This window comes from Pleurodeles waltl, chromosome 11 (genome assembly GCF_031143425.1).
Source record: "Pleurodeles waltl isolate 20211129_DDA chromosome 11, aPleWal1.hap1.20221129, whole genome shotgun sequence".
Lineage (NCBI taxonomy): Eukaryota > Metazoa > Chordata > Amphibia > Caudata > Salamandridae > Pleurodeles > Pleurodeles waltl.
This window is the reverse complement of record NC_090450.1, coordinates 969056207-969078840: the sequence shown is the minus strand read 5'-3', so window position 1 is coordinate 969078840 and position 22634 is coordinate 969056207. Positions and strand designations below refer to the sequence as shown.

General features: G+C 49.8%; 1 protein-coding gene across 4 annotated transcripts in view; it reads left to right on the top strand.

Annotated features, from left to right (window-relative positions):
• LOC138266439 (clathrin heavy chain 1-like) overlaps nucleotides 1-22634 on the top strand; it is a 378407-nt gene that overhangs the window by 71417 nt on the left and 284356 nt on the right. For 2 of the 4 annotated variants that reach the window (XM_069215209.1, XM_069215206.1), the window contains exons 3-5: nucleotides 6786-7069; nucleotides 8190-8351; nucleotides 12052-12165. In XM_069215209.1, coding sequence (XP_069071310.1) covers nucleotides 6786-7069; nucleotides 8190-8351; nucleotides 12052-12165 — 560 coding nt within the window. The remainder of the gene's footprint in view (nucleotides 1-6785; nucleotides 7070-8189; nucleotides 8352-12051; nucleotides 12166-22634) is intronic. The other 2 variants (XM_069215208.1, XM_069215207.1) reach the window with 1 other exon arrangement.

The following is a 22634-nucleotide window of genomic DNA, read 5'->3' as shown; positions in this document are numbered from 1 at the left end:
AGTGTTTCACTTGTTCAGTGGACACCAAATGAGCTGGCCTGGCCTTCTGACTTCCCTTGATTCATGTAGTGTTTAACTTGGGGTTTGATTTGTATAACAGGAGCACCAACAATGTATAACTCCCATGCCAAAGGCATATGAGCATCTCCTCTTTGAGTAAACAAACATAAGAGCTGAGCAAACGCTGCTTGCTTGGATCTTGAGAACATTTTTTTGGCTTCGCGAATTCATAGACTGGCAAGCTTTGTCTTTTAGGGGTTTCTTCTCTGTAAATACACCGTAGTTCCATCACTTAAGCTCAAATTACCCTTCCACCTGCTTTGCTTGTAAATTCTTTTTCTAACATTCTCTCCTGGGCAGTCACTAAGTTCCAAAAGATGGCATCAGTGTCCACATTCTGCACCTCCTTCACCCTAGAAAGGACACCACGCCATGGGCATGGAAGGTGTCCTTCTGCCCTCAACTCCTCTAGATGTGGTTTGTGATTTCATTGCCACAAGACATTGCTTTACTTATTGACTGCGGCAGGCACGAAATGACAGTTAATGTCCTGAAGGAGGGCCATTCACTCAATTGGCACCAACCACAGAAATGCGTAATTCTCATCTGAGGGGGAACCATGCACCAGGGCTCGCTCCCAGTCCGCTCCCTGCACCCTCAGCCAACAGTCCCTGCATCCTCCAGCACGTGGACTGGTCCAGCAGTATCTACATCCCTGTGACCTTGTGGTCAGACTCCGCAGCATGCACAAGAGGTCTGAAATGATGATTACTGATGCATGTTTGAGTATTGCCACCACCAGCCCGTGGCCCTAACCCCAACCAAAAGCCACTCTGACTTCCTCTCGCCTGGCTTAGGTGGGTGTGACCCACATGGTTTAGGAGTCGGACTCCATTACACAATTGTAACAGATTGTCAAGGGTGTTGCAGCCTGGCGTCACCGGGAGGGGCCAGCATGTTCATTACTTGTAGAAATCCTTTCTTTAATCATGCTAACGCTAGGGGCAAAACATGAATCCCTACACCCCACCTCCTGGCTATGTCACCATGTCTTTCCACAACCACACAATGTCAGCATAACTTGTGCGAGTGACGTACATGGAGAATGTTGATGCAGGTGAAGGACACAGCAAAAAAACAAAATTACACACTAAGAATTGGTCATGTAAAGTGTCTGTACGCGAATAGCGTGGAAATACCTAATACTCCTAAGTTGTGCCTGAGGAGTATCAGACTGTTATTGAACAGCCCAGTGACGTCATGAAAGTGAAAACCTGATCTACTCACTTAGCTGTCCTCGGGGCGCAGCGCCTTCTCTACATAAGAAACCATAATAAAATACAGTTTAAATTGAAAAGGCGTATTTCATTCTCGAAGGCCACAACTTTTAACTCTTAGTGATAAATAACGTTTGTATTGTTGCCATGCTGGCTTCTAACGTGGAGCAGCGAGTGGAGAATGCAGTGTTCTTACGCACCAGTACAGAATGCAGTGTTCTTACCCACTTGTGCAGAATGTAGTGTGCAGTGTCCTACGCACTTGTGCAGAATGCAGTGTGCAGTGTCCTACGCACTTGTGCAGAATGCAGTGTCCTACGCACTTGTGCAGAATGCAGTGTCTTACGCGCTAGTGCAGAATTCAGTGTCTTACGCGCTAGTGCAGAATGCAGTGTTCTTACGCACTAGTGCAGAATGCAGTGTTCTTACGCACTAGTGCAGAATGCAGTGTTCTTACACACTGGTGCAGAGAGTTTGTTCCGGTTACTTTTTCAGTAAAATACATTTCATTGCATCATTTTGCATAGGAATCCCTTTGTAATGTGCACAGAATCCTTCCAGTAAACTTAAAGGAATGCTTTGAAATTGAGCACGAAATGTGGCCGAGGACAGCCTGGATTCCGTGCTGTGGGCACCACCTCTGCTGAAGCAGGCCTTTGTGATGCTGTCATACACTCTGCCTTTCATCGTGCAGGTTTAGGGCCCTGGACCTCGTGCTGTGGGCACCACCTCTACCCAACAGGTCTTTTGTATGCTGTCCCTACACTCTGCCTTTCACTGTGCAGGTTCAGGGCCCTGGACCTCGTGCTGTAGGCACCACCTCTGCTGAGCTGGTCTTTGGGATGCTGTCCCTACACTCTGCCTTTCATCGTGCAGGTTTAGGGCCCTGGACCTCGTGCTGTGGGCACCACCTCTGCTGAGCTGGTCTTTGGGATGCTGTCCCTACACTCTGCCTTTCATCGTGCAGGTTTAGGGCCCTGGACCTCGTGCTGTGGGCACCACCTCTGCTGAGCTGGCCTTTGTGATGCTGTCATACACTCTGCCTTTCATCGTGCAAGTTTAGGGCCCTGGACCTCGTGCTGTGGGCACCACCTCTGCTGAGCTGGCCTTTGTGATGCTGTCATACACTCTGCCTTTCATCGTGCAGGTTTAGGGCCCTGGACCTCACGCTGTGGGCACCAGCTCTGCTGAGCTGGCCTTTGTGATGCTGTCCCTACACTCTGCCTTTCATCGTGCAGGTTTAGGGCCCTGGACCTCGTGCTGTGGGCACCACCTCTGCTGAGCTGGCCTTTGTGATGCTGTCATACACTCTGCCTTTCATCGTGCAAGTTTAGGGCCCTGGACCTCGTGCTGTGGGCACCACCTCTGCTGAGCTGGCCTTTGTGATGCTGTCATACACTCTGCCTTTCATCGTGCAGGTTTAGGGCCCTGGACCTCACGCTGTGGGCACCAGCTCTGCTGAGCTGGCCTTTGTGATGCTGTCCCTACACTCTGCCTTTCATCGTGCAGGTTTAGGGCCCTGGACCTCGTGCTGTGGGCACCACCTCTGCTGAGCTGGCCTTTGTGATGCTGTCATACACTCTGCCTTTCATCGTGCAAGTTTAGGGCCCTGGACCTCGTGCTGTGGGCACCACCTCTGCTGAGCTGGCCTTTGTGATGCTGTCATACACTCTGCCTTTCATCGTGCAGGTTTAGGGCCCTGGACCTCACGCTGTGGGCACCAGCTCTGCTGAGCTGGCCTTTGTGATGCTGTCCCTACACTCTGCCTTTCATCGTGCAGGTTTAGGGCCCTGGACCTCGTGCTGTGGGCACCACCTCTGCTGAGCTGGTCTTTGTGATGCTGTCATACACTCTGCCTTTCATCGTGCAGGTTTAGGGCCCTGGACCTCGTGCTGTGGGCACCACCTCTGCAGAGCTGGTCTTTGGGATGCTGACCGTACACTCTGCCTTTCATCGTGCAGGTTTAGGGCCCTGGACCTCGTGCTGTGGGCACCACCTCTGCAGAGCTGGTCTTTGTGATGCTGTCATACACTCTGCCTTTCATCGTGCAGGTTTAGGGCCCTGGACCTCGTCCTGTGGGCACCACCTCTGCTGAGCAGGCCTTTGTGATGCTGTCATACACTCTGCCTTTCATCGTGCAGGTTTAGGGCCCTGGACCTCGTGCTGTGGGCACCACCTCTGCCCAACAGGTCTTTGGTATGCTGTCATACACTCTGCCTTTCACAGTGCAGGTTTAGGGCCCTGGACCTCGTGCTATAGGCACCACCTCTGCTGATCAGGCCTTTGTCATGCTGTGTCTATATTCTGCCTTTCACCATGCAGAGTTTTAAGGCTCGAGTGATCCTTGAGGGGGGTCTTTTGCAGTGCAAGAGGTGTACCTCCCTCTTTTTCGGTGTTTGTCCAGATCTGCCTTGATTCTCCCTCTCTCATTCTGTTTCCAGAGTCCCTCTGTTAGATTCTCTCCCGTCTCTGTGATTCCTTCAGTTTCAGCTTCCTTGGGGATATGTGTATCTGTTTTCTTTGCTTGTCTTACACTTTCACTGTCTCCCTGACAATGTCTCCCTCGATGTCTATTTCTCGATCTCCCTCTCGCCCACTTGTTTGTGTTACGCCACCTCTCTCTTGATCACGTAATTCTGCCAGTTTTTCTGTGTCTCGTCTTACTGTCTCTACCTCCCCTGGTGTACCTCGTTGTCACTGATCTCTCGATGTCTGTACTCTTTGTCTCTTAGTCTCCCCCTACTCTCTCTCTGTCTCCTGCTTTTTTTCAGCCTCTTCTCTCTGCTTCCCCTTCTCTGATTCTCCCTCTGCCTTCCCTTTTCTCTCGCTCTGCTTACCAAACTCTCCGCTTCCCCTTCTAACTCTCGCTGCCCCCCCGTTGTCCCCCTCTGCCCCCCGTTGTCCCCCTCTGCCCCCCCGTTATCCCCCTCTGCCCCCCCGTTGTCCCCCTCTGCCCCCCCGTTGTCCCCCTCTGCCCCCCTCTGCCCCCCGTTGTCCCCCCTCTGCCCCCCCGTTGTCCCCCCTCTGCCCCCCCGTTGTCCCCCCTCTGCCCTCCCGTTGTCCTCCCCATTGTCCTCCCTCTGCCTCCCCACTGTCCTCCCTCTGCCTCCCCACTGTCCTCCCTCTGCCTCCCCATTGTCCTCCCTCTGCCTCCCCATTGTCCTCCCTCTGCCTCCCCATTGTCCTCCCTCTGCTTCCCATTGTCCTCCCTCTGCCTCCCCACTGTCCTCCCTCTGCCTCCCCACTGTCCTCCCTCTGCCTCCCCATTGTCCTCCCTCTGCCTCCCCATTGTCCTCCCTCTGCCTCCCCATTGTCCTCCCTCTGCTTCCCATTGTCCCCCTCTGACTCCCATTTCCACGCCTCTTTTCTCTCTGCCTTTCCTTCCCTCTGCCTGCCATTCTTTCATCTCTCTTCCCCGTCTGTTTCTCCCCTATCTCTACATCTCCCTTCTCGCTGCCTCAACTCCTCTTGGCATATGTCTTTCTGCCTCTACTTCTCATTGCCTCTCCTTTGTTCCTCTCCTCTCGCGCGCTCTCTTCCTTCTCAGCTTTTCTTCTCTTTCTGCCTCTCCTTCTGTCCTCTGCCTCTCCTTCTGTCCTCTGCCTCTCCCTCTCTCTGCCTGTCCTCTCCCTCTCTGCCTCTCCTCTCATCTCTCTCTCTCTCTCTCTCTGCCTGCCTCTCCCTCTCCCTCTCTTTGCCTCCCGTCTTGGCCTCTCCCTCTCTTTGCCTGTCCTCTCCCTCTCTTTGCCTGTCCTCTCCCTCTCTTTGCCTGTCCTCTCCCTCTCTTTGCCTGTCCTCTACCTCTCTTTGCCTGTCCTCTACCTCTCTTTGCCTGTCCTCTACCTCTCTCTGCCTGTCCTCGCTCTCTCTGCCTGTCCTCGCTCTCTCTGCCTGTCCTTCTTCTCTCCCTACTTGTCCTCTTGGCCTCTCCTCCTCTCTGCCTGTCCTCTCCTCCTCTCTGTCCTCTCCCTCTCTCTGCCTCCCCTCATGGCCTCTGCGTCTGTCTGGTTGTCCTCTCCTTCTCTCTGCCTGTCCTCTCCTCCTCTGTCTTCTCCCTCTCTCTGTCCTCTTCCTCTCTCTGCCTCTCCTCACTGCCTGCCCTCTCCCTCTCTGCCTGTCCTCTCCCTCTCTCTGCCTACCCTCTTGGCCTCTCCGTCTGTCTGTCTGCCTGTCCTCTCCTTCTTTCTGCCTGTCCTCTCCCTCTCTCTGCCTGTCCTCTCCCTCTCTCTGCCTGTCCTCTCCCTCTCTGCCTTTCCTCGCTGCTCTGCCTCCCCTCCTCTCTCATCTCTCTCTCCTTCTCTCTGCCTGCCTCTCCTTCTCTCTGCCTGCCTCTCCTTCTCTCTGCCTGCCTCTCCTCTCTGCCTCCTAGTCTGTCATTGATGTTGTTCCTCACTGAAGCCTCCCAAGCGAGCTCCGCAGCCTCGGTGTGAGCTTCCAGGGTGCAGCCCTGGGTGTCTCCCACCTCGGGTCAGTGATCCACCCTTTCCTGTGCCTTTATCAGTGCCCTGGCACAGGGTCTGGCAGGGGGGGCTTGCCTCCTTGCGGGTGGCACTTGCTTCTGCCTCTGTTGATAGTTCAGACTGCGATCAATGAGCAGGGGTGCAAGGACGCGTCACTAGCCGACTGTGGCCAGCACGTGCCATGGGACCCCCACAATCTCAAGTGCTGAAGCCGAATACATTCAGCAGTGCCTGAAGGACACCCCCAAAATGAGCCACCTACGAGACCGCCAGAAATAACAGCAGCCAAATAATGCTTTGTGCGCGTGTGGTGGAGAACCCCTTGGAGCAGAGACCGATAAAGGGGGGGCCATTGCATATGGCAGAGGGATCTTGGGGTTATTGTACCGTGTATAGTGGGATCATCAGAGCAGGCAAGGCAGGCGTAACGTGCACAATAAGGGATCAGTAATGGTGTCAAGATAGCAGAAGGGACCTCACACCCCTTCTAGCCCCCGAGACATCCCAGGGTTGGCCACTTGCCCCTTAAACAGCATTATATTTTCTGCTGAATGTAAAGGGGGAGGGGTGTCCTAGACTAGAGGTGAGACTAGACCACTAACACGGTTTACTGAGTCGTGCATGACACACCCCAGAATGTGGTCTTGTGATAACTGAGACCGAGCAGAGGGCTTAGCACAAGGTTACCAAGATACAGGGAGATGAGCACACAGAAATCACCTTCTTTCCATGTCGTTAATTTCTCTCCATCCTTTGGAGGTTGGTCTCAGGCACAAGTTGAAATGTCCCAATATTCACTGGAAAATCAGCTTCACCTTTTGTACCGCTCATGTTTGAAAGCCTTGTTAAGCTGTGACTCGCCTGTCATGCAGTCCATATGTTGACGTACGTAAATGTGTGTTAGTTGCCACTTGTCACCCAGGATCCATATGAGAAGTTTGGTCTGGTTGCACTGCCTACAAGTGGTACCTACAAGCCCAGGCCACAAAGGCAGCAGGCCGATGTGCCTTGCAGGATCTGTGATGCTTTTTTCTGTTGGTTTTTCTTGCATCTCAAATGCCAGCGGGGAAGACCTTGCAGATCTTCAACATCGAGATGAAGAGCAAGATGAAGGCTCACACCATGGCAGAGGAGGTCATCTTTTGGAAGTGGATCTCCGTGAACACCGTGGCGCTGGTGACGGAGACGGCGGTGTACCATTGGAGCATGGAGGGCGACTCGCAGCCGCAGAAGATGTTCGACCGCCACGCCAGCCTGGCCGGCTGCCAGATCATCAACTACCGCACGGATGAGCAACAGAAGTGGCTTCTCCTGATCGGGATCTCCGCACAAGTAAGTGAAGAATTTGTGTGAGCATCTGTGTCTTCGCAGGTGCTATCACTAAACCTGAACCTTCAACGTGTGAGGCTGAGCGTTGGGTAGCTCCTTGCAGTACTTGGTTCCCCTAGCAGCCCCCTCCATTCCTGGTTGGAAGGTGATCCTACAGTTTACATGGCTTTAACGCAAAACCTTACTAGTTTTCCGGAGTTCAGGGGAAATTACAGCTCGTACCCTATACTTGCAATGCTATATTATTGGGTTGGCCTAATGGTGCAGCTGAAGGAGCTTCCTTTGTCCTTCTGACCTAATGATTCGGCAGCTTTAAGGGTAGATGTCACCCGAAAAGGTCCTCTGTGGTAGTTGTGGTGGTGATAGTGGTGTAGGGTGTGTGGAAGAGCTCCTATTCTTCTCAGTTACCAGTCTGCACTTGAAGTAGTGCTTTACCCATTTATCCACTTTCTGACCTTTCCCAAATCAATCGACCTTCTTGTGCCTTGGGTGTAGAAGCGCTTGGGAGCTTCCTTTGGGACTCTGCCTAAACCCGCCAATTTCATTTTTCTCAAAAGTGGCAAGAACTGGGATTGCAATAAATTAAGGTCTGAATATTTCAATTCAGCTTGCCTTTAGCGGAACCTTTACGTATGATGTAAGGCGCCTTAACCTAAGCGTTCAGTAGATGTATAATGGTGGTGGGTGGTCATAGTCAAGCAACCTGTGGTGTGATGTTATAGAAAAGGGAGTTTCTGTATGGTTATTAATGTGCCTATGATATCTTGCAGGTCTCCACTAAACAGTAATTGTCTTGTTATTGAGGGAGCATCTCTACAACATGCTTGTTTCTTGAAGGCATTCATGTAATTGGCAACTACTGGACCTGGTGAAGGGGCTCCAGACTTTAATTTGAAAGACTCGCCCTATGTTGAGTGATATCCTTTCCCTTAAAAACAACACAATCTTTGCGTCGCACGATGTGCATGTTTTTGTAGGTGGCTACTGTTAGGTTTTTTACTTGGTTTAAAATGTGTGAGTGCATATAGATAGGACATATTTTTTGCTGTGGCATGTGAATTTCTTTTGGGGTGCTTTCCATCTGAAAATAATAACCTGCTCCTTTTTATTCTCTAACTTGCAGCAAAACCGCGTGGTTGGTGCGATGCAGCTCTACTCTGTGGACAGGAAGGTCTCGCAGCCCATCGAGGGCCACGCGGCAGCATTTGCAGATTTCAAGATTGAGGGCAACTCCAAGCCTTCCACCCTCTTCTGCTTCGCTGTCCGTGGTCAGGGGGGAGGCAAGGTACGAACATCACTTACAGGGGAGGGGCAATAGTCCGAACCATAGGCATTCAGCATCCAAACCAGCTCTCCCGGATCAAGGCCAGCATCCAATCAAAAGGGTTGTTTTTGTCTAATTTTGCAGTTATCTTAGTTTTCATTCTGTCCTGAAGCGATACTCCCCAGAAACCCCATCCCTCAAAATAAGCTAAGCTGTTATAGAAAATGCCCCTGCTCTGCCTGGTGTGTACGGTGAGCCTGTGGAACAGTAGTGGGCCTTCGGGAGCATGCTATCATCTTATTCTTGGTAGAAGAGGCCTACCTCAGTCTTGGTCCATTGGTTCATGGGGATTGAGAGCTCATCCTGAGGTAGTCATGAGCTAGACTATTGATTAGCACTGTGGGAAGGAACATGTGGCCTGCCTGATCGTGGCTACCAGTCCGCTCTTCACTGTTTTTACCGGTGTGGCTGCGTATCTTGGTCTTCTCCACTTTAGCAGGTGCTATAGGTGAGTCCTATTTGCATTTTCTGATTTTGAGTTAGACTTGAAGGGCCTGAAGGAATAGACTGTTGCTGCAACATGGATTGTTGACCATGCTAAGAAGAGCATGTCGAGTTTGTGACCTTTGGAATGTGATGGTTGAGTGGCGTGCTGCACCACATTGAGTGTGCGCCGCTCGTCTTTTTTTTTTCTTTTTCCTTTAGCTTGTGTTGTCTGGGAGGTTGAAGTAATCCAGGAGGGTGGTGGGGATGTCGGTTGGATGGGTTGTCAAGGACATCTGAGAATGAATTAACGAAGTCCTGTTCTGCCCTGAAGGCCTGTAGATTAGATGGACGGTGGCAGTCTGAGTTGTGGGAAGTGTTACGAGTTCCATGGAGTTGTCACTTGCTTGTGTAAGGTGCAGAACTAATAGGATTTATGGACGAAGGAAACCTCCTCCCTTCTTATGTGAGCAGTCCACAGGACGAATGATGTAGTCTTTGGGTAGAAGGCAGTCTTGGATCTGTGAATGGACCATGGTTCTGTAATGAAGAAAGCATCAGACTTGTAATAAGTGATACCTATGATATCTGGTGTGTGAAGTACTTAAGAGATTGTGTTACTGAGCAGGAGTGGGAATGTGTGTTTTGTAGTTTGAGGGTGTGTGGCAACTAGTGGGATTTGTATGATGTTGGCTCTATGTGTTGCAAGGATGCTGTGTGAATTTGCGTCAGCCAGGTCTTGGTGCGATTGTTAGGACTGTCATTATAAGGTACTGAATGAGCACATAATTACATATGACTTTGTAGGTTTCAGTGGATCAGGGCCTTGGCACTAGCCGGTTCAAGCGGACAGTTTCCTTGTCTGTGTCTGCCCTTTGCAGGAGTCACCAATGGGTGGCATGTCCTGAGGTGTTGATTAAGGTAGGTAGAAAGCAGGAAGTTATGTCACTTCCTGTACAGAAGAAGGCTAGGTAATACATTGATGCCACTATCTGTAGAGATGGATGATGGGGAATGTTAATATGAGATTTCTGTGGGATAGAAGTGGCTGCTAGATCTTCAAATGGTTCCCCACCAACACTTGCAGGACCGTCATCCAAGCCCTCATCACTTGCAAGCTGGACTACAGGCAGGTGCCCTGTTGGAATCAACATTCAGCTGACAAAGTCTCCAGACCAGTGGTTCCTAAGCTATAATCTGGGGACTCCTGGTGATCTATAATGTCTATTTAGGGAGCCCATGACTGTTAAGAAAATTAAATAATATTAGCAGATTATAAAGGGTGTACAAATGAAGAATCAGGTGTAAAATCGAAAATTTAACATGTTCTACAAACGTGAAGAAATTTTACATTGAAGACAAAAAAATTAAGTAGGCATCCTCCGCTTGGTTTGTGAGAGCAGTGCAAGTGCATCAAACAGAATATGGTGTGGATGGTGGGTGGCCTCAAAAGAATTGAGAAAAGTTCCAGCATTTCCATTAAAATTAGAATGTTGATATTTTGTAGATTTATTTGGGAATTAAATAACATATTTCATCATATGTGTGTTTGTTTGATGGATGCTTGTTTTTGTATGTTTGTGTATTGTTTTGCAGTTAAAATCATTGAAATTGCATAGTGCAGGGTCTTACAGATTCCAGTGATAACTCATTGGGGGAGGTGGTCCCCGGATTCCATTTGTGATTCAACGGGGGTCCCCCGAGTGAGTAATGATGAAGTGGAAGTCCACAGGACTCAAGATGTTAAGAACCACTGCTCCAGTACCAAGGTCAGCGGCCAGGCTCGCCCTCAACCTCCCACCTTCCGCTGACATCACCTGCCCTTCAAATACCTCCACTGCCTCCCAATCCACAAATGAGCAAACTTCAAACTCCTCACGCACACAGATAAGGCCTTACACAACATTGGCCCCATGTACCCCAACAACCGCATAAACTTCCACTAACCTACCAGACACCTCCACTCAGCCGGACTCTTGGTCTTACCACCCCCTACCCCCAAGCCTCCCCCCTGCACTTGCAGAACTACATCCGGCAGTCACCCCATCGCCTACCTCGCTCCTAGAGTCTGAAACCACCTGTGCGGCCCATCAGAGCCTCCTCCTCAGTTCTTGAATTCTGCAAGAGTTGGCACCAGGCTCCGACCCCGGTACTGCCCATACCGCTCCAGTGCCAGGTTACCCTTCAGTGTGAGTTGTGGGTGTATAAATACACATAACATAACAAGTGGCTGCTTGGTTTGGTGCTAGGCTCTCCGTGCACGTACTGGAGGTGCATGAGCAACATTAAGATGATGAAATCTATAAATCTCCTTTAAAAACAACTATGGACTTGGGCTATGTGCATGTTTTTGTTTTGTTTTGTTTTTTTGCTGTAAAAAGATTTGTTTTGATATGCCCGTGAAAGTTGGGAGAAATACATTATGTCGTGGTTAAAGTAAGAGTTTGCTGACTCTCACTCACGTTCAGCCTGTCTGTTCCCCACTCTCCTTCCCCAGGGTGCTTCAGTTCAGAATGGGACTATATAGAGCTGTTCTAACCCCAATCTGCAGCAGTGCGCATGTGTTCTTGTGTAATGTTCTGCATCCCATGCACTGGGCCACCCTTGCCGTGCCTTTCCTGCAGTTGGAACTATGTGCTGCTTAAGCCCTAAATTTCACGTTAAAACTGATGACCCATTTCATAAAATATGTAGATCCAAGTGGTAAACAGTTGCTGCTTATTACTAGTTGAAGTGGGCACACGTTCACTGACCTGCTGTTTACTGGGGCAAAGTTTGAAAGCTTTTGGAGAGCCAGTAAAAGATTTTGTTAGTAGTTTTGAACAAAATCCCTATTACACAGTGGATACACAAATGCTAACTGGCGGGGGTGGGGGGGGGTCAGAGGCAGCACACAGCACTGTCGAGAACAGTGACAAAGGGAGCTGAGCTGAAAAAGAGAGTCCCCCAATTTACCTATGCAAGCCAGTGAGCCTGAGCTTGGATATTTACTTACAGGCTCATTCTGCAAGACTGTGAGGGCATGGGGATTTTTGGGGCTATCCCAATGCCGCTGGCTTCTGGGGAGGCAGAGGGTGCCCTAATGCCGCGTGTCTCTGCGGTACGTGTGGTGTAGTCTGGGATCAGAGATGCCCTTGAGTCTCCCCATCTCTCTTGCAGCATGCCTGGCACCTTTCGTGGTTGGTTTTTTGTGCCTCCTACAATGATGCACCTTTCCCTTCTCTCTCCCTGCCCACAGCTTCACATCATAGAGGTGGGCCAGCCAGCGACCGGGAACCAGCCCTTCGTGAAGAAAGCCGTGGATGTCTTCTTCCCCCCGGAGGCACAGACTGACTTCCCCGTGGCCATGCAGGTAAGGCCCCCTGCGTACTGCATGTGTAGTGTAGGCCACAGTGGGCCAGCAGAGAAGGGACTTGCCCCTGCTGCTATGCTTAGTCTTACTGTGTGTTTGATTCTAGATTTGTGGTTGGTGTCCAGGGTCACTAAGGAGATTGCCTTGTAGCCCCAATGTGCCACAGTGGGAGTGGAATGTTTGTAATGTGCATTTCGTGCACTGTCTTTTTAGGGTTGCGGGGGTAAGCGGTCTGGCCTGCTGTAATGTGTCTGTGGGCATTTAACCACAGAGAGTGCTTGTTTTAAGTGCTTCATTTTTATTGGAGCATTTTGTGAAATGTCCCTCCTTTGTGTGCTGCTTTCCCTCCCAGGCGATTTCACTAAGTGAACATTTTTTGTTGGCCATCACACTACGTCAAGCTTCCTCCTGTTACAGTGTGTGACGGCCCCTCCTCTGGTTTCGGTTTGCTTTTCATCCCAGCCGCCATCCTTTCTAGACATTCATGCAGGAAGTAAATAACTCTCACTCACGCTCATGACTGCAGTGACGCTTTCAATTGATTTGCTTATGTCAGCTGTTTTACTTTTCATTTTCAATTTTAGTGGCAAGAAAATTCCAATTAGGAGTTTACAATGCTAATAGATCTAAGTCGAGCAAACGCAAGACCCATTGCATTGCAAATGCTTGTTTATTTTGTGTTTGTATGATGAATTCCTTTCTGGTCTTTGCCATTTAGGGGTTTTTAGGTCTCACTTGCCAACACCCCAATCGCTGTCGCTGCCAGACTTACAGTGGACCCCCCTCCATTGCTTACCATTTGTTGGCTTCATTGTCACTCTTTATTTGCTGCCTCCTGATTGGTCTGCACTTGGTTATGTCACTTCCTGTTCTTCAGTTTAGGGCACTGATTGATTTGCTTTTGAGAGTGTCTTTCCGCTGTTAGGTTAGGTACTATTTTATTTAGTCTTCTCGTCACACTTATCTGTACTCCTTTACTCTGGTTGTCGGGGTGGCTTCTTCCCTTGCACCCTCCTGTTGTCTATTGCGGCCCCCCATCCCACCCGCCACAATAGAGGGGAACGATATGATGTGGCCAGAGCTAGCCGCCTCAATGCTTTGTGTATTTATTTCTTCGTTCTGTTGCTGTCCCCTCCCGTTTTCAGTTACCCCTTTTCACTCTCCCTCCCGTTGCTCACCCGTTATAATAATAAACAAGCTATGACGTGGCCAGAGCTGGCCCCGGCATAGCATGTGTTTTTTTTTTTTCTCCCTAACTTTACTTGTGCCCAAGCTGTACAAACACGCTGCTGTAAAGATGGATAAAGTACATTAGCAAAGCCCAACCTTTGGCATAGGCGCGACCTGTTGGTTTTGCCAGTGCTTGTTGTCCCTGGAACTATTGTTCTTGAGGCCATAGTGATCTCTTCCACTGTCCGAAAACCTCTCGGTGACAGGGAGTTTTTTTGGGTTGTTTGTTTGTATTTTGTAATTATTATAAACATAAGTTCAGTTTATATGGATATTGCCTGTAGCGGTAACATGCCATCATCATGCAGCTTCACAGCGCTTTTAAAATTTTGTAAACCTGCACAGATTAATGAAAAAGCAGTCGCGGAGTGCATAGTCGGTTGTCGCGATTTAAATGTCTTCTTAGCACAGTACACAGGCTGACTTGGCCCTGACTACCAGAATGACGGATGGATGAATGACTGAGACAGTCCTGCGGGCAGTGACACCTGTTACCTGCAGGTGACAGAGGTTTCTTACTGGCTGTGAAAGGTGTAAGCCGTGCCTCGAGGTCAGGGTCTGCTTCCTCTGCAGAAATGAATGCCAGACCCACTCTCTCTCCTACAAGGTGCTACACCACAAGAAAACCCCACCTGGTCTCTGCCTTTACAGTGCCTGACCTGCCCTGCTGCTTGGTGTGGTACAGAGCTCTTAGAAATGTCTTTCCGTTTTCAGTAGGATTTGCAGTTAACAAATTTAAATCATGAGAAAGTCTACTCGTCCTTTCTTTCTTCAGAGGTTGAAAAGCTGAGCACTATTAAATTGGCCGATATTGTCGTGCTATAAAGTGATACATAAATCAAGCTGGCAATGTTTTTGCTAAACACTTGTGCCCCCACACTGGCATGGATAGGCAATAAACGGTAACTGCCCTCACTGGGCAAGCCAAGCCAGCCCCTCGGCTTCATGGGCGGGTCCTCAGATGAGCTGTGTGGGAGGTGTGCGCATCCTTCGCCCCCGGGCAGGCCGCCGAGGTCACTGAAGGCTGCTCACTGGACCGGCGCCAGCCACGCTTTGGGGGTGGTGTGCACTGTATTCATTCAGCATCCTCAAATGCGCCCGTGTCCCCCCGAGACAACCGCTGCAGTCCCTTCGGTCTGTGGGCCTGTGGCCTCTCCGGCCGTGCGGTGGCTGTCAAAGGCTGCCTCTGGCCGTGGCCTCTCTGACCGTGGCATGGCTGCCACTAGCTGTGGCCTCTGACCGTGGCATGGCTGCCGCGAGCCGTGGCCTCTCTGGTCGTGGCATCCTGCTACTAGCCGTGGCCTCTGTGGTCGTGGCGTGCTGCCTGTTAACTGGAATATGACCAAATCTCTCAGTTGAGGTAAGGCAAAATGTTCTTAAATGTAAGTTGTTTGCGTGCTGGCCGGTAAAAAACTGTGCGTGTGTGTGTGTAGGCCTAAGCATATGTGTGAGAGTAGAGTGCAGGTTCACTGGCTTGTGATATCACTTACGCTACCCCTGCATTTTGGTGAATTAACGCCAGTGGTCGCAGGCTGGCCCATATAGCTGGGACATCGGGTCCCTTGAGGAGGGAGGGACTGTGGGGCCTTCTGTGGGTGTTCACTTCTGGTGCCACCACCCCCCCACCACACTGCGGTGCTTAGTGTGTTTGTCACCCGTGCCTACTTAACAGCAGGTCGGTGCAGTCGGGCTTGGACGAGAGCTTCCTGCAGTGATGCGCATTGACTCCTGCGGGGCCGACTCAGCACTTCATCCTTTTGAAGTTTGCACCCAGCTGGGTAGTCGCCCCAGTTATTTACCGCCCAGAGCTGCTTTGGTTTTGTAATGCGCACTGTTTTCATCCTTATTATTATTGAATATTGATGCGCTCACTGTTTCCTCGTCCCCCATCCAGTCCGGCTCGGGGATCATGTTGTCAAACCAGCTGTGTGCACAGAGGACGAACGAGGCGCCTTGAGGCACCTTGTGCAATATTCTTTGGTGCTGCCACGGCTCTCCCGGGTCCCGCCGGAAGCGGTGTTTGAAGAGGTTTCCTTTCATGTCTGAGTGCGGGGCTGATGGGGTGATGTAGCGCTGCGAAGCGCCGGCCCCGGGGGAGAGGAGCCTGCAATGCACAGAGCACGTGCGCATCGGAGCCATGTGAAGGACACTGCATGTCCCTGCAGGGAGGACTTGTCAATCCTGAGCAACTCTGCGCCTTTCTGTAACTTCAGAACTGCAGCTGCCCCTCGGTGCCCCAGAGCGCCTCCTACATGCGGAAGGAAGGTTTGAGCGGTGGTGCCACACTGCTGCACGAAGACCGCTTCACGGCGCTGCACAATAAACCCCGTTAAATCAAAGCACGTACTTCAGTCTTGTACCTTGGGCAGGTGACAATGTGAAGGAAAATAGTGTGTGTGAGGGGCCGGGGGTTAATTATTATGTGCACTTCATAATGAGGTCACAGAAGTAACGCCATAAGAAGTGATTTCATAATCTTTAAATAAACCTGACTTAGAAGGTAAAGTGTTTATTTTACATAATCACAGATAAATATAAAAATAATTTTTTTTAGGTTTTACGATTTTTTTTGTATTTATTGTTTTTTTATATTTCACGTGCACTTTTCGACCTGTCAGCACTGTTCACTAAAGACGCTGCTCTGTGACGTGTGTTGTGATGCCACAATATGGTGTTTGCCATTTACCTAGCACACTTCATAAACTAGATCAACTTTGGAAGGATGAAGAGCGAAGCTGGGATTCTATCCTTTGACCGTCATGATTCATGGTGATCTCTGCAGCGGGCACGCAACCCCTGAGCTCTTTTACAAATCTGATGGCAACATCTGCACGATGCACACCTGCATCTCTTATGTCGGAATCGTAATACTCAAGTGTAGTAAAGTACCCTCTTTCTTGGCATGGTTACCCCCTTTTTCTGCCTGTCAGTGTGCTTGACTACCTTCACTGGGATCCTACTAACCAGGACCCCAGTGATTATGCTCTCTCTCCCAAAACTCTGTATTTCACCCACAGTTGGTACCCTGGTGCCTCCTTATAAGTCCCTAGTATATGGTACCTCGGTACCCAGGGCATTGCTGTTCCAGGGGTATCCCTATGGGCTGCAGCAGTTATTCTGCCACCCATAGAGAGCCCATGCAAAGGTCCGTCTTCAGCCTGCATCAGGTGGAAGAAGGAATCTCCCTTGGGGTGAAGGAGTCACTCTCCTGCTTCTGCAGGCACCAACTGCGACGACGACCGGCTGCATGGATCCCCTGTCCTGCTGAGCTGCTTGGATCCTGCGTCACGGGTGGGGGACTGAAGTGGTCCTGACGGTCCTCTCTTCCAACTGTCCAACTTTGGTGGAGGTAAGACTTTGCCTTCCCACGCAAGACAGTACCCCTGTGCACCGGAACCTTTGCAGCTGCCAAGGCTTGTTGGCATCCTTCCTCCAAGATCTTCGTGCATCTTGAAGCTCCGGCCCCCTGTACTCTATCTTGCGATGCACATCTTCCTGAGTGTTTCTTCGGCAGCGTGGGAGCCATTGTCGTAGTGCTGCGTGGGTCTCTTCTGTAACTTTTGTGTCCCTGTCCTGTGGGTCTCCTGTGTGCGCTGCCTGGTCTTCTGTGGACTCTGTGTCGCAGAGGGGCCCCCTTTTACTACCCTTCCTGGGCAGAGTTCACTTGGTCCTTCTTGGTCTCCAGCAGCGAAACTTTCCACTAACCACAAGCATTGCGTGTGCCAAGGCTTGTTAGCGGGCTCCAACACAAACCCGACTGCAATCCTCCGTCCGGCGTGGGGTATCCTGCAACATCCAGGAACCAGACTTCGTCTTCTTGGGTGCAGTGCCGACTTTTCGTCTTCAATTGTGGTTCACCTTTTGCACCTTCATCCGGGTTAGCAGGGACTCCTGCTCTTCCTGGACCATTTTGTGCTTCTTGGACTTGGTCCCCTTCTTCCACAGGTCTTCTTGTCCAGAAATCCACTGTTGGTGTCTTGCAGTTTCTTCTGGGTTTTGCATAGTTCTTCTTTTCTTCTCTGTGTGTGATCTGGGAAACTTACTGTGATTTACTCCTGTTTTCCTGGTCACTTGGGGGGGTTGTGATACTTAACTTTGGGATTTCCTAATACTCCCAGCTCACCTCTACACACTACACTTGACTAGGGCCAATTTTCGCATTCCACTTTCTTAGTATATGGTTTGTGCTACCCTTAGGCCCATTTCTAACTATTGGGATTTTCACAAATTGCACTAACTGTTTTTATGCCTATTTCTGCATACTAGTGTATATAATTTGTGTATTACTTACCTCCTAATCAAGTATAATCTCTATGGCAGTTTTGGTATTTGTGTCACCAAAACTAAGTATCTTTATTTTTGTAACACTCAGTGTTTTCTTTCATGTGTGTAAGTACTAAGTGTGAAAAAAGTGGTATTGCATGAGCTTTGCATGTTTCATAGATAAGTCTTGGCTGCTCATCCACAACTACCTCTAGAGAGCCTGGCTTCTAGACTCTGCCTACACTACACTAATAAGGGATAACTGGACCTGGTATAAGCTGTAAGTACCATAGGTACCCACTACACAGCAGGCCAGCCTCCTACATCAAGAGCAGCATATTCGGGAACTCTGACATGACATGCCCATTTCACTGTCATGTCAGAGTTAGGCGTGCCTGACCCAAGGGCTTCTGGATGCACTGGCGTGTTGCAGCCATCCGAACGGCTTCTGCTGCTCCCAGCGCATTACAGCCCAAGCAGCAGAGCGTGGCACATCGGTGCATGTGCAGCAAGACATCACCGGGGTGGGCTGGCTATGTAACTATAAACTGCTGGCCTCTTTATGCATTGTGCTGTTCATATGTCACCTTAGACATGTCAGACATCACCTCCTTGGCCCTGGCTGTATAACAGTGATCTACCGGCCTCTGCACACCTGGTACTGTTTATATCACCTAGTCAGACATCACCGCACTGAGTGTATAACAGTGGTGATCTGATCACTTCACGCCTGGCACTGTTTCTATCCCTAGTCAGACATTACTGCACTGGCCCTGGCTGTATAACAGCGATCTACCGGCCTCTTTACACCTGGTACCGTATATATCACCCTGGCCTAGGCAGACTTCACCGAACTACAGGGAGTGCAGAATTATTAGGCAAATGAGTATTTTGACCACATCATCCTCTTTATGCATGTTGTCTTACTCCAAGCTGTATAGGCTCGAAAGCCTACTACCAATTAAGCATATTAGGTGATGTGCATCTCTGTAATGAGAAGGGGTGTGGTCTAATGACATCAACACCCTATATCAGGTGTGCATAATTATTAGGCAACTTCCTTTCCTTTGGCAAAATGGGTCAAAAGAAGGACTTGACAGGCTCAGAAAAGTAAAAAATAGTGAGATATCTTGCAGAGGGATGCAGCACTCTTAAAATTGCAAAGCCTCTGAAGCGTGATCATCGAACAATCAAGCGTTTCATTCAAAATAGTCAACAGGGTCGCAAGAAGCGTGTGGAAAAACCAAGGCGCAAAATAACTGCCCATGAACTGAGAAAAGTCAAGCGTGCAGCTGCCACGATGCCACTTGCCACCAGTTTGGCCATATTTCAGAGCTGCAACATCACTGGAGTGCCCAAAAGCACAAGGTGTGCAATACTCAGAGACATGGCCAAGGTAAGAAAGGCTGAAAGACGACCACCACTGAACAAGACACACAAGCTGAAACGTCAAGACTGGGCCAAGAAATATCTCAAGACTGATTTTTCTAAGGTTTTATGGACTGATGAAATGAGAGTGAGTCTTGATGGGCCAGATGGATGGGCCCGTGGCTGGATTGGTAAAGGGCAGAGAGCTCCAGTCCGACTCAGACGCCAGCAAGGTGGAGGTGGAGTACTGGTTTGGGCTGGTATCATCAAAGATGAGCTTGTGGGGCCTTTTCGGGTTGAGGATGGAGTCAAGCTCAACTCCCAGTCCTACTGCCAGTTCCTGGAAGACACCTTCTTCAAGCAGTGGTACAGGAAGAAGCCTGCATCCTTCAAGAAAAACATGATTTTCATGCAGGGCAATGCTCCATCACACGCGTCCAAGTACTCCACAGCGTGGCTGGCAAGACAGGGTATAAAAGAAGGAAATCTAATGACATGGCCTCCTTGTTCACCTGATCTGAACCCCATTGAGAACCTGTGGTCCATCATCAAATGTGAGATTTACAAGGAGGGAAAACAGTACACCTCTCTGAACAGTGTCTGGGAGGCTGTGGTTGCTGCTGCACGCAATGTTGATGGTGAACAGATCAAAACACTGACAGAATCCATGGATGGCAAGCTTTTGAGTGTCCTTGCAAAGAAAGGTGGCTATATTGGTCACTGATTTGTTTTTGTTTTGTTTTTGAATGTCAGAAATGTATATTTGTGAATGTTGAGATGTTATATTGGTTTCACTGGTAATAATAAATAATTGAAATGGGTATATATTTGTTTTTTGTTAAGTTGCCTAATAATTATGCACAGTAATAGTCACCTGCACACACAGATATCCCCCTAACATAGCTAAAACTAAAAACAAACTAAAAACTACTTCCAAAAATATTCAGCTTTGATATTAATGAGTTTTTTGGGTTCATTGAGAACATGGTTGTTGTTCAATAATAAAATTAATCCTCAAAAATACAACTTGCCTAATAATTCTGCACTCCCTGTATCCCAGGCTGTATAACAGCGATCTACCGGCCTCTTTACACCTGGTACCGTATATATCACCCTGGCCTAGGCAGACTTCACCGAACTATCCCAGGCTGTATAACAGCGATCTACCGGCCTCTTTACACCTGGTACCGTATATATCACCCTGGCCTAGGCAGACTTCACCGAACTATCCCAGGCTGTATGTAGGAAGTTGGCTCTGTATGCACTATTTCAAAGTAAGGAATAGTATGCACAGAGTCCAAGGGTTCCCCTTAGAGGTAAGATAGTGACAAAAAGAGATAATACTAATGCTCTATTTTGTGGTAGTTGGGTTGAGCAGTAGGCTTATCAAAGGAGTAGTTTTAAGCATTTGTTGTACATACACATAGGCAATAAATGAGGAACACACACTCAGAGACAAATCCAGCCAATAGGTTTTGTTATAGAAAAATATATTTTCTTAGTTTATTTTAAGAACCACAGGTTCAAATTCTACATGTAATATCTCATTTGAAAGGTATTGCAGGTAAGTACTTTAGGAACTTTGAATCATTACATTAGCATGTATACTTTTTACATAAAACACAATAAGCTGTTTTAAAAGTGGACACAGTGCAATTGTCACAGTTCCTGGGGGAGGTAAAGTATTGTTAGGTTTCACAGGTAAGTAAGTCACTTACAGGTTTCAGTTTTTGGTCCAAGGTAGCCCACCGTTGGGGGTTCAGAGCAACCCCAAAGTTACCACACCAGCAGCTCAGGGCCGGTCAGGTGCAGAGGTCAAAGAGGTGCCCAAAACACATAGGCTTCAATGGAGAGAAGGGGGTGCCCCGGTTCCGGTCTGCCAGCAGGTAAGTACCCGCGTCTTTGGAGGGCAGACCAGGGGGGTTTTGTAGGGCACCGGGGGGGACACAAGTCAGCACAGAAAGTACACCATCAGCAGCGCGGGAGCGGGCGGGTGCAGTGTGCAAACACGCGTCGGGTTTTCAATGATGTTCAATGAGAGATCAAGGGATCACTTCAGCGTTGCAGGCAGGCAAGGGGGGGCTCCTCGGGGTAGCCACCACCTGGACAAGGGAGAGGGCCTCCTGGGGGTCACTCCTGCACAGGAGTTCCGTTCCTTTAGGTGCTGGGGGCTGCGGGTGCAGGGTCTTTCCCAGCCGTCGGAAAATGGAGTTCAGGCAGTCGCGGTCAGGGGGAGCCTCGGGATTCCCTCTGCAGGCGTCGCTGTGGGGGCTCAGGGGGGACAACTTTGGTTACTCACGGTCTCGGAGTCGCCTGAGGGTCCTCCCTGAGGTGTTGGTTCTCCACCAGTCGAGTCGGGGTCGCCGGGTGCAGTGTTGCAAGTCTCACGCTTCTTGCGGGGAGTTGCAGGGGTCTTTAAATCTGCTCCTTGAAACAAAGTTGCAGTTCTTTTGGAGCAGTGCCGCTGTCCTCGGGAGTTTCTTAGTCTCTTGGAAGCAGGGCAGTCCTCTGAGGATTCAGAGGTCGCTGGTCCTGGAGAAAGCGTCACTGGAGCAGGGTTCTTTAGAAGGCAGGAGACAGGCCGGTAGGACTGGGGCCAAAGCAGTTTGTGTCTTCTTTCTTCTTCTGCAGGGGTTTTCAGCTCAGCAGTCTTCTTCTTCGGTAAGTTGCAGGAATCTAAATTCTTAGGTTCAGGGGAGCCCTTAAATACTAAATTTAAGGGCGTGTTTAGGTCTGGGGGGTTAGTAGCCAATGGCTACTAGCCCTGAGGGTGGGTACACCCTCTTTGTGCCTCCTCCCAAGGGGAGGGGGTCACATCCCTAATCCTATTGGGGAATCCTCCATCTGCAAGATGGAGGATTTCTAAAAGTTAGTCACTTCAGCTCAGGACACCTTAGGGGCTGTCCTGACTGGCCAGTGACTCCTCCTTGTTATTCTCATTATTTTCTCCGGCCTTGCCGCCAAAAGTGGGGGCCGTGGCCGGAGGGGGCGGGCAACTCCACTAGCTGGAGTGTCCTGCGGTGCTGGCACAAAGGGGTGAGCCTTTGAGGCTCACCGCCAGGTGTGACAGCTCCTGTCTGGGGGAGGTGTTAGCATCTCCACCCAGTGCAGGCTTTGTTACTGGCCTCAGAGTGACAAAGGCACTCTCCCCATGGGGCCAGCAACATGTCTCGGTTGTGGCAGGCTGCTGGAACCAGTCAGCCTACACAGATAGTCGGTTAAGGTTTCAGGGGGCACCTCTAAGGTGCCCTCTGGGGTGTATTCTACAATAAAATGTACACTGGCATCAGTGTGCATTTATTGTGCTGAGAAGTTTGATACCAAACTTCCCAGTTTTCAGTGTAGCCATTATGGTGCTGTGGAGTCCGTGTTTGACAGACTCCCAGACCATATACTCTTATGTCTACCCTGCACTTACAATGTCTAAGGTTTGGCTTAGACACAGTAGGGGCACAGTGCTCATGCACTGGTGCCCTCACCTATGGTATAGTGCACCCTGCCTTAGGGCTGTAAGGCCTACTAGAGGGGTGACTTATCTATACTGCATAGGCAGTGTGAGGTTGGCATGGCACCCTGAGGGGAGTGCCATGTCGACTTACTCGTTTTGT